The sequence below is a fragment of the Pogoniulus pusillus genome, chromosome 13, assembly GCF_015220805.1.
Source record: "Pogoniulus pusillus isolate bPogPus1 chromosome 13, bPogPus1.pri, whole genome shotgun sequence".
NCBI classification, from domain to species: Eukaryota; Metazoa; Chordata; class Aves; order Piciformes; family Lybiidae; genus Pogoniulus; species Pogoniulus pusillus.
In genome coordinates, this window is record NC_087276.1 from 14,522,645 (window position 1) to 14,537,017 (window position 14,373).

Sequence of the window (14,373 nt, forward strand, 5' to 3'; positions counted from 1 at the left end):
ATTAATTGTGACTAAGGCATTTCCTCAGACACTTTCCCACAGCCCTACCTTAAGTGCTAGTTTCAGTGTAGCTGCACTTGTGCAAGCACACACAGGACCTAAAGTTTAAAAGGACAATCCTGCAAAGCCACGCAAGAGGTTGATTCTAATATTCTTCTGTGAAAATCATCCAAGAAAGAGTATTATGCACTTTCCTGGTGCAAGGGTAGGTTTTCCTCAAGTTACAACTTAGGTCAAGAACACAAAACTTTCTGATATGGCTTAAGCCATTCTTTTAACCAAAAGAGCCATTTCTTGATGTAGCTCTACAGCAAGTAGTACCAGGGCTGGCACAAGAGCTTTAGTTAAGAGACCATAATTTCAGAGGGTTATTTTTGCTCCTGTTCCTAACCAGAATATAAGCAGAAACCAGATCCTACTAAGGTCTTCAGAAAAACTGTTGTACTTACCCACAAACTTTGCACAGGTTCTTTTGTGAACAGAGGAAGAAGGGACATTTGAGCTGAAAAATACAGATTCCAAACTAAAGAACATATGAACAAACACTTTGTAGGAAATCTTGGAAGAACTAACTGCTCGCAACAAAGCTCTATGCAATGTCCTCTTATTTATACACAAAACATTGCACAACTTGAGGTGCACCAGATCTAGTAAGCAAATCTTATAGGATACAAGCACTCACATTCCTTTCTAAAAATCTTAGATACAAAAAGCATGGCCTGCCCTTGGGTATGACAAGATGATTTAAACTTCTCTGTACCTGGATTACTCGAGCCATAAATAATATTTGCTTAGTCCTTAGAGGAGTGCTACTTCATTAAATAAGAGCACTATAATTATTATGATCAGTTGTTTGAAGAAGTGATCAACGAATTACCAGCAATCAGCAAATCCTTCTAGAATGGAAATTAAGGAAGAATTGCACAGTGACACTGGGAGATTTCTGACAGAGTTTAAGAAAAATACAGCACTTGATTCAACAACACAGAATCTGTGGATCTGGCAACTAAGAACCTTCTCTCCCTCTTCTTCAAAGCAGATTATAGTCAGGAGTGCTTTGGGGTGAGCAGAAGTCTCATAATCTCCATTATGGATGTTTTTTTTCCTAGAATCCACAGAAATCTTGCACTTCTCAAAGTTGCACTGCCCCTTCAGAAAGCAGTTGGGTAATAATTATTGCTTGCCTGAGTGTACCTGTGGCTTGGAGTGTATAACTTAGGGTCCTTATGGCAGCCATAACTGTCACAACTCCTGTTTTACAACACATTCTAAAATAAAGTCATTTGTTATGTATCAATTTAGGGAGAGGCTGAGAAAGTTCATTTCTAATTTTTATACATATACACTTCTAAGTAAATATTCCTTAACACAAGATTATTTCTGAAACTGACCTCACATTGCACCTGTATTTCACTAGTCACTAATTGTTACCATGATTACACCTCTCAGCCTCCTTTCAAATTAACAAGTTTTGGCCTAATCTTTTGTGAACATTTTGCCTCTTGCTTCAGAAGCAATCCTATTTTCATTTCACATTGCCTAAGGTTGTGAAATTAAGGCCAGCACTACAGTACACTTAGGAAAATAATGTCCCTTGGATGTTCAGTGGCAAAGCAGGCACATTCTCCTCTTATACCTCTCCTGTCACATGCAATCCTTTTTCCAACAGATAAATCCATACAAAACGGAGTGAAGTTTTAATTAAGATTGGAAAGGCTACATTGTGCTAACTAAAAACTCCAATCTATTAAAGGCAAATGAATATTAAGGATTTTTTTTTTACATCTTAAATTATTACTTTACCATCATAGGTCCAGTTTCAAAGAGACTGGTCAGCACAAAATGGGCTTTGAAGAAAAAAAAAAATCTTAATTAAATACATGAAAGAGTATTTCATTTGGAAAAAAAAGGGTTTTTTTTCCTTGCCTGTTTTTTTTTTCATTTGCTAGCAATATGCAAAGTTAAGGCCCATTAATCACACATCCCAAGCAATCCTATATCCTACTGATGTCTACAGAAGTATTGGCAAATTTCCTGCATTTTGATCAGTCATGTATGTCCCCTGCACTTCTCCAGACTACATGAACCCAGACTAAGACCATCACTTTAGCATCATGTGATACAAAATGTTACAAATATTTAGTTAGTGCCTCATTTAGTTAGAAATCATCAACAATAAGGAGGATAAATATTTTAGATTTTAAATGTCATTAGCATAAAAATCTGTAATGTCTTGATTCTTCTAAAATGTAATTGTTGGGTTTTGGTGTTTTGGTTTGTTGGGGGTTTTTTCCAGTTTGTTTTGGCAACCAAAAGGGTAAAAAACAAAACCAGAAAATTAACACAACGAACAAGGGAAACCCCAAACAAAAACAACAGCAACAACAAAAAACCAACAAAGAAGCAAAACCAGACACTTTAATGAGAAATTGATCTATCTTCCTTAATAAACTTTCAAGGAAATAACGTAGCCACAGAGTCATAAATGGAGTCAATCAATTACATTCCAGCATTACCAATATATGTCCAACAGTCTCTTAACTCTGTTTCAGAAAAACAGCTACTACTCTGCTGCTTTGATGAAGACCATGCAACATGAGCAGAAGAACTCTGTCTCTGAATGTATGCTTCCTCTGTGCTTTTCTCCCTTAAACATTCATATCATAAATATGTACCAGCATAACACCAAAGCTGAGCTGTTCAAAACTTAGAAGTAATACATATGCAAGACCTTTTTTATTACTAAAGGTTTCCAAATAAGAGGAATCTACAGTCTTTTATATCTAGATGCCAGATCTAAAGAGAAAATAGCTGCAACAATAAAACAAAGGGAAGAAAATTACAGCAGCATTCATATACTACAGTCAGCTTGCTTTGTGTCTAAAACCCATGGAATAACTCTTTGATAGTGTAGTGGGTTAACACAGCCTGTTCTTGCCCAACACAGAGGTGAGGGAAAGGAACACAAAAACAACTCTCCAAGTTGAGATAAAAAGAGTTTTACTATAAATGAGGTAATAGGATGCACAACTACTTTAGCCTACTTGCAGGAGAAGTGCAGCAAAATCTAGAAGCAGCAGCAGAAGTCAACAACATTCTCCAATGGCTGACCCACAGCTCACCCCAGCACCCCCAACCTGGAAACTAGAAGCAGCAACCAGAAGGGGAAACCTCTCATGTTACAATCAACTTCAAGCCCCAGGATACTTTGCTCCAGCCACTACATTCATTTTAAAGCTGGCATGATGCAGCATGGTATTGAATATCAGTGGATTCAACTCAACCCTGACACTTGGAATGTTACTTTCTGGGGAAAAAAATAAGCTAAATGAAAGAAAATATCATCTCCTTTTAATAATTACAGTCTTGGGAGAAGAACTGAGCTGGCCTTCCTAAGCAAAACTCAGTTTAACCAAGTGGAGAACATTACCTCTTGTGCCCTGGAAGGAACACATAACATAGCATGTGTCTGCCTGACAGCAGAAAGAGAGCAGGAAGGAAGCAAAATGTATTTTCTAAGTTTTGACCAGTGAATATGCACTAGATTAGGTTGCATCACAACTACAAAAAAATCCAAGTCTGATAAAAAGCTGGGTTAAGGAACATGACACTGTACAGTTCTGCTTAACATAATAACCACAGATTTGATCTCAGATGAACAACTGAGACCTGTGTAGGAGTGAAGAACAGCAGAAAATTGCAGCTATTCAATGCTTCTCTGGCAGTACAGCCAGGACAGAAACTCAGAAGGCAGGCAGCAGAGACACAACCATCTGCTCTCTTTTACAATGCTTACTCCTTGACTATAAGGGAATTACTGAGTACAGAAGACAGCAGGTATAATTTATAACTCACCATATGATCTGTGACAAATATGCCATCTCTCTTAGACCTACAGGCCTAGTCAGTATGTCTCCTTATGTTACAACATGATCCATCACCAGTCCCATTAAAATGAATAGGAAACAGTTTGTCAGTTAAGACACTGCAAATAGGAAGGAGCAAGTTCAAATTTATTACTGTGTTATCCCCTATTTTTAGGCCACTGTGGACCTCAGCCCATGGATTATATAGAGTAGCTGTTCTTAACCTGCTCAGCAAGTAAACCAGGGCATTTAATGTTAACATTGAGGATAAGAAGAAGTTTAAAGTACATTTAAAACTTTTGCTTGGCTTTAAATCAAGATTTATGCAAATAGGAAGTGCTGGGAAATGATGACTTGATGAAAACCTCCCCCATCATTTTCTGCTTTTTATTGCTGCCATACAGTTTTGCTTACTGAGCAGACAAAATGCACAATAATGTTTTGATAAATAATAAATTTTCGATTTTTAACACTTCCTGAGAAATCAAAGTGTGGCTGAAAGATACACCATAAGGTCACAATTTCAGTGCCGTTAATTTAGGTGGGGGATGCTGAAGGAACAGCATCAAACAGAATGTGAATACTAAATTAGTGAATTACAAAATGAGGCCCAATAGATCTATGTTAAATATTTCAGAGCTATAATGATTGCAGTTTGTGTTCTATTTGCTACAATACAGCCATATTGCCAGTTCTCACCAGATCTGCATATTCAAATGTATTTTAATCTGATATATTCATAGTTGAAAAAGTCACATTTTTTTAAAGAGACCTTTATGGTTCCCTCTGAAAAATCTGAAAAGACTTTGATCAAACAGAATGGTCTATAGGTCTGTGAATAATACTACATTGAGAACTCTGCTCTAAATAGGTCCATAAATATTTTTTTTAAATGGTCAAATATTCCACCTACACAGAAGCAGACACTTCTCCATTCAGTATTATATCCAACAATCATGGTGCTTTGTTGCTGGATTAACATAGAAGCAGTGAACATCTACTTTCTGCCTTAAGCTTTGGCCTCGTGCAATAGGACAGACATGAAAGCTACAGCTCCTAGCAAAGTACTGTCTCCTATTATCTTTAGCACAAAGCAGATTACAGTTATTGTGAATGTGATTTTCAAGATCTCTAGCCCTGAGATACACTATTATTTTACATTGATACTTTTCCTCAGAGAGAAATAAATACAGAAATTTCAATTAACATTCTCTTGCATACTTTATATTTTGGTACACAGTATTTAATAGATGTGAACATTAACAGCATGCAGTTTATGGAAATTATAATTGGTAAAGCACCACATCTTTTGGCCATGAACAGAAGCAACAGAAGAGTATTACACAGATGAGACAACCAACTGTGTAACTGTTCAGATTAATGGCATGTAACCACTCAACAAAAAAGTATAATATTTGAATAGCAATTAATATCTGGTCTGAATCCCAGCCTTGCTTTAATATGTGCAAGGGCAAGTCCAGAATGTGGCTTGTTCTACTTGAGACAAGCATTTTAATTAGATTAAACTCTCTCTCTCCCCCCCTCCCCCCTCAAAAAAAATATATTTAATATGTATGATGTCTGAAGCTGCTAAATAATATTCATGTTTTACAGATGGGAATACTGAGGCACAAAGCACAGAAGTGATTTTTGTAACAGTATCTAACTAGAGTAGTCAGGTTTAGAACACCCGTCCTGCAGAGCCTGCACAGAAATTGAAGACAGAAGAGACCAAATCAGCCAGTCCACAGTCCATTAAATCAGACTCAATATACCTCAGAGAGGGCAGGAGGGCGGAAGAGGGTACAAAAAAGTACATAGGCAAATACCAGAGAGGGGCAAAAAACAAACACCATGTCCAAAGTAGCAGGGAGTTGATTATGTGGTGTACATCCAGCTGATACCAGAGGACAAACTATTTTCTCTGCTACGGACAAGGTCCAAAATAAAATAAAGATCCTAGATGATCTCAGAAACAAACAAACAAACAAACATACACCACCAAAACCAAACCAAACCAAACCCAACAAACCACTCCTGTCGGGTGTTTGGTCAACTGTTATTAACACTGGCATACAAACAAGACACAACAGCTAGACACCTGAGGTATTTTCACACTTATTTCTTTCCAGCTGGGTTTACACTTTGATCCTTTGGAAAGAATAAAAAGAAACAAGCCCTGTTGCCCTTAGCAAAGCAAATGCAACAGAGAAATATATTCCATCTTAAGAGAGTTGAAGATACATTTTTTTTGTGTATACTTTGGAAATTGTCTTAATGCAGAGCTGCAAGTATTCTCGGGACACTGAGAGCAATGCAGCATTCCTCAGCACCAATGAAAGCAAGGATTGAAGGGAGCGAGTCAGATATGCCCATTACAAGCAGCTAGCCTAACCTGTAAGGTCACAACAGAAGTCATCTCCTGAACACATCCTATATGAAGGGCAATGACATTATGCAAGCTCTGTCAGATCAAACCTTGTCTCTAGCTAAACCCCAGCTGAAGAACAAGGTTTTCCCACTTGTTCACCTGTAATATGATAGAGTGAAAGTACTTTTTGATTTAGGGAAAACATAATATAACCAAAGATGTCCTTTCTTTCCCCAAGAGGTGGCAGAACAATATTAGACAGGGGAAAAAACATCACCTTAATATAAATGAATTTTTGCTACATGGGAGTTGAAGGAATATAATCATTTCAGTGGGGTTTTACACAGAACAGTGTAGCTTGCATTCTCTAATAACTGATCTCAAAAATTTATGAGATATAACAAATGATCACATAATATTCTTACTATGTGATCATTCATGTATGTTAGCCTTTATTCTAAAAATACTTTCCATCTGTTTTTCAAATGTCCTTTTACTTTTCATATCGTTTTTCCTCCTAGAAGAATTCTGCTTCCAAATTTTGAGTTTACATTAGCATGAACTAGATCGATTTCATTCTTTGTATCTTGAACTTCTCCTCTGTATTAAAAGTGATCATACCAAATCACTTTAAACATCTTTACTGATATTCTTTCCCCATCTTAACTTTATAACACCTCAAGGACTCCCCAGTAACGTGCTTCTTGTTGCACAGTTTATATTGTGCTGTATTTCAGAAAGAGAATGCTGAAGTTATTTCTGAAAGGCAGAAATCTGCAAAGAACATAGCATAATGAATAACTTCCTTTGTGTAAGTGGCTGAATTCAGGCAGCAATGTCTCCAACAAATATTGAAAATCTCCTGATCTAAAAAAGCTTTAAGTGCTCACTAGAAATGTTGCTGAACACTATAAGACAGCTACTTCATCTTCCAAGCTAAAGGAAATAACAGCAGTTAAAAATCCTCATCAGTAGTTTCCTCTCTGAGGAACACAGCCACGAGATCAATATTAAGAGATATACTACTCAGAAGGGTCAGATTATCTCGAGTTCATATTTAAATACTGTTATCAATCAGCCACTATTTATAGATACTACCAATTAATCCTAGTTACTTTCCAACTGAGGCAACCATGGTGGCACAAAAGAAACTTAAAAGATCCCTCTGAATTAAAAAAATATAAGCACCATTTTCAGAACCTGACATTTCTATCACACCTTATTAAAATCTATGAGGTATTGCAGGTGAGGTAGAAATCATGATCCTTGTCAGACAGCATACAAATCTAGGAGCTACTTCTTGCATTGCTCATCTCTGTATTTGTAACAGAACATTTAACTTTAGCTCCATGCGTTGCTTTTTAAAGTAAATGGACAGGATGAGCTCTTGAGGTCCTTCCTCAAAGCATTTTTAATGCAAAAGTTAGTCTTTTCTGCTTACACCTTACAATTTCATTAACAAAAGAAGGTACTTTTGTTTCCATTTAATCATCAAGAAGTAGAAGCACAGTGGTTATGAGTCTTGTGTGAGTTTGGCATGTCAAGAATTCAATGTAGCACTGAATTGAAACTCTTTGTTTTGTACTTCAGTCCAGCACCTTCACAAACCAAAGTAATTTTCTTCCCTGGTAATGCAGTATTTTTGCTTCATCCCACATGATGTGGCAGAGACAAACTCTAAATATCATTTTGTCCAAAGTGTGTAGATTTTGGGTCATTCTAATGCAGGGGTTCTACAGGAATGCTCTATGTATGTCTTATACCAAATTTAGAACATTAGCCAAATAGGGCTAACATGTGCTTTCCTTGAAAGTATAAGAAATTCTCCAGTTTAAGGTCTTCAATATATCTGCTTGAAGTCAGCAAAGTGCCCTTGTGGTCAAGAAGGCCAACAGCATCCCGGGGTTTATTAGAAGGAGTGTGGCTAATAGGTCAAAAGAGGATCTCCTTCACCTCTACTTTGGCCTGATGAGGTCACGTCTGGAATATTGTGTCCAGTTCTGGATCCGTCAGTTCTCTGGGAACTGCTTAAAAGGGTCTAGTACAGAGCCATGAAGATGCTGAAGGCAGTGGAACATCTTCTTTATGAGGAAAGGCTGACAGAGCTGGGGCTATTCAGCTTGGAGAAGAGGAGACTAAAGGGTGACCTCATTTATGTTTATAAAGATGTGAAGGGCAAGTGTCAGGAGAACAGAGTCAAACTCTGCTCAGTCATGTCCAATAATAGGACAAAAGGCAATGGGTGTAAGCTGAAGCAGAGAAGGTTCCACAAGAACATAAGGCTGCCCAGAGAGATTGTGCGGTCTCCTCTAGAGACACTGCCTGGATGCATTCCTGGGGGACTTGCTCTGTGTGATCCTGCTTCAGCAAAAGAGTTGGATTCAATGGTCTTTTGAGGTCCCTTTCAATTACTAACATGCTGTGATTCTATTAATTGCTTTTAAAAAAATAAATCAATGTTTATATTTCATTTACAAGAGTGACCAACAGATTGGTTGTATTACAACAGAAGTGCACCAGTCCCAGCTAGGTCATTTTCCCACGTCCATTGTACTAGAAGTGCAAAGAGAAGATTCTGTTCACAATCCAGACCTTAAACCTCTTTCAGTCTTGTCACTATAGAAGGTTAAGCAGATGAATGAAACAAACAAAAGGTGACAGGAATCTGAAAGAAGATAGCATCGGGTAATGATGAACAGTTAAGAAGAGGGAAACCTACTTTGGTCTGCAGTCATTATAATAATATGTTTAGAAAGCAGTGAAGAAAAAAAACCCAAAACAGTAAGTACTTTGGAAAGTGCTGGATCAATTTGCAAGTGCTGAAAGCACATCAGCCTCAGAGACTCAGGGACATTTGTATTAAGCAAGAGACACACAATTAAGCTGCATCTCAAGCTAAAACCCTGAGGGCTCCACATTTCATTCCAGTCAACTACTGCTGTTTTTTGGCACTATTTTCATTGCAAATATGAGTAATGTGGGCCCTTTAGTCACTATTAAGCAGTAATCTGGGGAAATCATCCACTTCCAATAATCTTATACTCCAATTTAGGGCACTCTGAAACCATATAATGAATAATACTGTCGCCAGTTCTCTCCTGTAATGACACATGACATATGCCTGCTATTGCTCTTTCCAAATCAAATCCAAGTGTGTTGCTTTTTACAGAAAATACTGTTTATGGTATTCATTTAAGTTTTTTTTTCTTTTCTTACTCATTAGATGAAGTAGTAAATTTCTGCTTCATAAGCAAGATATTCATTGTTAACTTGCCATTCAGAAAGTAGTGAATGCCTTTGCTATCAAAACAAAATTATTTCAAGTAAATAAACACCATGCTAGGTTACAAGATACTTATGATTAATAAGGAATGCATTTTAATTGTACATTGGAAAGCTAAGAGACCTTCCACTTCTGTTGCTTCTCCTGGACAGATTTTAGCTGCTACTAAGCTCTGCCACAGCAGAATTCACAAACAATTATTTCCCTGTTGACAACTGGAGAAAAGCTTTTATAGATAAACAAGCAGAATGCCAGAATAAAATAATCTATCCACTTTTATGTCTTATGACCCTTTTGTTTTTCATAACCATTGCAAAATGCTGGTCAATAATATACTCTGGAGCACTTTTGAAAGGAATGTAGCAATTTCAAATGTATGCTGGCTATTAAAAAAAACCAGCAACCTGCAAGAAATAAAAAAGGCTTTTCAAGATATGCAAAGATTTCAAGAAGGAACTATCTCAGAGATGAAGGTAAGAAGTTTTTGATACTTCTGCTTGTAATAAATTGAAAATCCAACCTTTACCTTAGAAAGAAAAGATAGCTTAAAGATATACTTTACCAAAACATTGCTTTTCTGTTTCTCAAGTAATTTAAGGCAATAGGAAATACACTGCACTTTATAAAAAATATTCCTAAGTTCTGCTCTGACTTGCTCAGAAACAGCATATCAAAGTTTTAGATAAGAGTTTTAGATAATTCCTTACATATTCTCCAGGCAAACACAATCAATTGCATTTTAGAAATTCAATTTAAAAGTAATTTATCTTACATTAATATTCCAAATTCACATTTCACATAAATCTATTCTTGTAGCAAGGTAAATTTCCAATAGGTGTTATTAAAATAAAAATGATCCTGTGCAAAAGAATTTGCCAGCTGTGTGGTACAGCCTTTGCCTTTGCAGTGTTTACTCTGTGTGTGTGTGGCAGCAGGGAAATCTATATGAAATCAGAGGGAAGTGTAATTTATGGCTGAATTGTAAATAACCCATTATACCCAATATATATAAAAAGACAACTTTGCAGGTGACTTTCCCAGGAAGCTTTAATCATCTCACAGGCCTGCTGACTTATTAGTCAACTCACAGTTATTCACAGTAGTAAGTGGTGATTTCCCTGTGGTAGTTAGGTGACATTTTGCAAGGAGTGATTGCATGATGCTCATGCACTGTGCTGCTTAGGTCTTTCCTTCTACTTTATGACCATGCAAGACACAGGTTTATTTACTGTGGTTAAGAAAAATACATTACAGGGATACTGAAACTAGGAATAATGAAACAAAATAGAATTGATTCATTAGTGATCTCACATTTCTTGACATTTTAATCAGGCTGCTCTATTTATCCATGGAGGGAGCAATGGAATTACTTAGCCTCATTTCTACAGGTAAAGAAAAACAAACAAACAGACAACACTCCAGAATGAAACTCTGAATATATCTACCACAATGAGAGACCAGATTAGCACAAAAATTATTTTCTGCATATTACCTACAGAGCACCTAACTAGTGGCAGATGTAATGAATCAGCATTCATTGATATGTAAACAAAATAAAAGAGCAAACTGAAAATAATAATTCCTACTACTTCAACATTTCAAAGTTATGGAGTTCGTAATGTTTGAAAAGTTTTATGTTCACCTGTAACACGGGTTTGCTACCAGTAAACAGGATGAACTCAACTCAACAACGATACTGCAAATCAGAAACTGAAGCTTGGTATGAAAACTTTTTGAAAGTTGTCACAACCTGAAAGTACATCAATATACTCTGTGTTTCATGTTAAAGATACATAACCGAGTTCATTCAGGTAGTGCAACTTCAAAGTTAGCATAGCTGTAATCCATTAAATTCAATCTCAAGTGGAATTTGCATGCTGCTTATAGATTGTACACACAGCTTCTGAATGAGGTATTTAGTGTAAATCTATTTAACCAGCTTTGTGTATGTGATTATTAATGACTTCTAACACTATTAACCTTTCACCAAAATACTGTGTGCTTGTTGTGGCCAGACGTTGTTCTGTTACCCTGATCTTTAATCCTGCAGCTCTTATTGTTTGCTAACACTTTCCAATTCCTTATAGGCAAAATTTGCTACAACTTGTATGACATAATACCTCTGGATCTTTGTGGAAACTGAGTCACCTAATCACATCATTACAGACACAGATAGAAATTCAACCTTCTGTTACCCCAGGGTGAAACCTTGAGTGGAATGCTAATTGTCTTGGCTGTGAATGGTTTCTGCTCCCATCCCCAAAGGCGCAGGACCAAAGCACAGGTAGCACTTCTTAGAGGTACAAAACATTCTGATTTTGGTTTTCAGAGACAAGGAAACTTTTGAAGTGATCTTATTTCAGCAACATCACAAATTTTCTGTTAAGTTAATGCTTTTCCTAGTACATAGTATTGGGAAAAGTACTTGAAACTTCTGAATCCATAAAAAAAAAACATCACTTGGAAGCATTTCTAAGACCTCTTGGAATTTGCTTTGCACTCTTGCAATCTTGTGTGCAATTAGTGAAAAATAAATCATTAGAAAACACATAACTGTATAAAAATCAAACAAATTTTGGGAGTGAGGCTGCACCATAGTGTAGAATATTAGACAAATATCTATTGTAAGAAAATGTTAGGATACGAAATAATTCTGAGACCATTCTTTTCTCTTTTCTAGGGAGTTTTATCGAAAAATTGAATCTATTGGGATCTAAGCAGAAGGATTATAACTTATCCTTGTGATTTTAAAGTGGGATTTAATTTAATTTTCTATTGTTTTCTATCTTACTTGATAGTAGCTGAATTATCCATCTTTCCTGAGTGCTACATTTTCATCCTGTAGGGGAAAAAAAACACAAAACACTTCTGTAGACATCCGAGCTACTGTCTCTTAAGTACAGTATTTAAGGCAACTATGTTTCACTAAATTAACTTTCTCTTTGCTTTCTTTTATTCTCCTACTTACAGTGAAGATTCTTTTAAATAATGCTCTTGACTAAGTTGTGACCAAACAACATGTAAGCTCCTGGCTAAAGGGGCAAAATGTGTGCTGCTCACATTAAGAGTCACGTAACTTATACACACACCACAAAAAGGAGGCAATGACCGGCAGATACAGGCATGTACCATCCAAAGACATGAATACCATGCCCATGACTATTTAGTAGGTTTATTCACCTATTTGCAAGGTGAAAAGAAATAGCACACAAAAGGTTTCACACAGACATGCACTTTGGATTAAAATTTCAGTAGGTGAAGATACTGAACAATCAGCAGGTCAGGCTGTGCAATCTGTGCAATCACACGAACCTAGTTTCTTAAGAAACTCGACTAACAAAGGTAAAAGAAACACAAGTAACCAACTCATGAAGATGATCTCTGCATTCCCACCATTTGTAACATTCTCTTCTACATCATCTTTAAATTCAAACAGAAGCAGATTTAAAAAAATATATATATTTTGTGAACATTTGGATGAGGGCTGCCATCCTTGGTTGCACAGACCTATTCTGCTACACACTCTAACCAAAATACAGTCAAGTTGATTTGGTATAACAAACTCCCTTTCCAAACTCTCAAACTCCACCATTGATTTATAAACCTTTCTACTACATAAATTGTGTCTTTTCTATGAAACAGTAATTGCCTACTTTCCCATAATTCAAGATTGACATTATTTACATTTGTAAGTACTTGGCATTTTCTATCTGTAATACATTTAATAGGAACCTTACTGTGCATCACATCAATGCTGATTTTTCCCATGAAACTGAGAAAGGTGTTCTTAAAACCCTGCATAATGATGGTTTCCCTTTCGATACTATATTAATCTGTTTGCAATGGACATCCCAGCATAATTTTGTTGTTTGTAACATAAGCAGTTTTCGCATTCAATTTCTTTTTTTTTTAATTCCCTATTTTTTCATTCATTCAATTTCACTTTCATTTTTTTCATTCAGGGTAGATAATTTTGGTGGTAAACTGTACTAATCATGTTTAGTATTATATTTTAGGTATTAAGTTGTTGCTCAAAAGAGGGGCAATCCTTTTTATCAACTATTTTTTTCCTTGCAGTTGTGGAGATCAAACTATTTGGATTAGAATGAATTTTCATTTCTATTAAGTTTACCTTTAAATATATTTCCGGAATATTAAGGATCAAGTATGATTTGAGTTTCTTTATTTCACAGCAAAACTTAGGAAACTGTGATCACTCTTTCTACTTCATCTTGTTTCCTGGAATCTCTTAAACCAGAAGTCTGGGACTAATCTCAGCAGTGGAACTACCAGTTACCACACAGACTAGTTAATCACTTGCATTAAGGAAACTTCAGGTCCTATTCTCTCTCACTTAACTCTAGGAAGAGAAACACACTTAAGAGATTTCACTTGGGTTCAGTGGCTCTTTTGTTTTGATTAAATTCCACCTTGTTTTCAGAGGTGTTTGTTTTCCTCCTCCACCCCAAAATTTTTGGGTAAGTGATGAGAAAATAAAAGAGTCTCCTGCTATTCATAAGGCACTGATGGAGTTAATTGGTTCTCTGAATTTTAGGATGTGGCAAAATGAGAGTTGGCATCCAGACAATGCGGGATGCATGCAGGGCTGTTATAATACTGCATTCATCATCTAAATATACAGCCTAATAAAATAGATGCACAACTAATAATACCACGTAAGCACTGGGGGTTTATTTGTAAATGTTTGTATTTTAGGGCTAAATCTACACACCATTCCTGGTGCCACAGAACTGCTGAAAACAAGCAATATATGTGGGCTTCTAAAACAGGTTAAATCCACTCAGTCTCTGCTGATGTAACTCTCCTGTAGGCTGCAGTGTAAATTAAAGGTA

At 36.4% G+C, this 14,373-nt stretch overlaps 1 protein-coding gene across 16 annotated transcripts in view; it reads right to left on the reverse strand.

Annotated features, from left to right (window-relative positions):
* RBFOX1 (RNA binding fox-1 homolog 1) overlaps positions 1-14,373 on the reverse strand; it is a 1,229,664-nt gene that overhangs the window by 490,968 nt on the left and 724,323 nt on the right. Inside the window, exons 3-5 of one of the 16 annotated variants that reach the window (XM_064153062.1) lie at positions 12,312-12,359; positions 1,804-1,847; positions 450-502 (exon numbers count right to left, since the gene is read on the reverse strand). The exons of the other annotated variants lie outside the window; for them this stretch is intronic. Of the exons in view, the coding sequence (XP_064009132.1) occupies positions 450-497 (48 nt within the window). The 5' untranslated portion in view covers positions 498-502; positions 1,804-1,847; positions 12,312-12,359. The remainder of the gene's footprint in view (positions 1-449; positions 503-1,803; positions 1,848-12,311; positions 12,360-14,373) is intronic. 16 annotated transcript variants of the gene reach the window in all.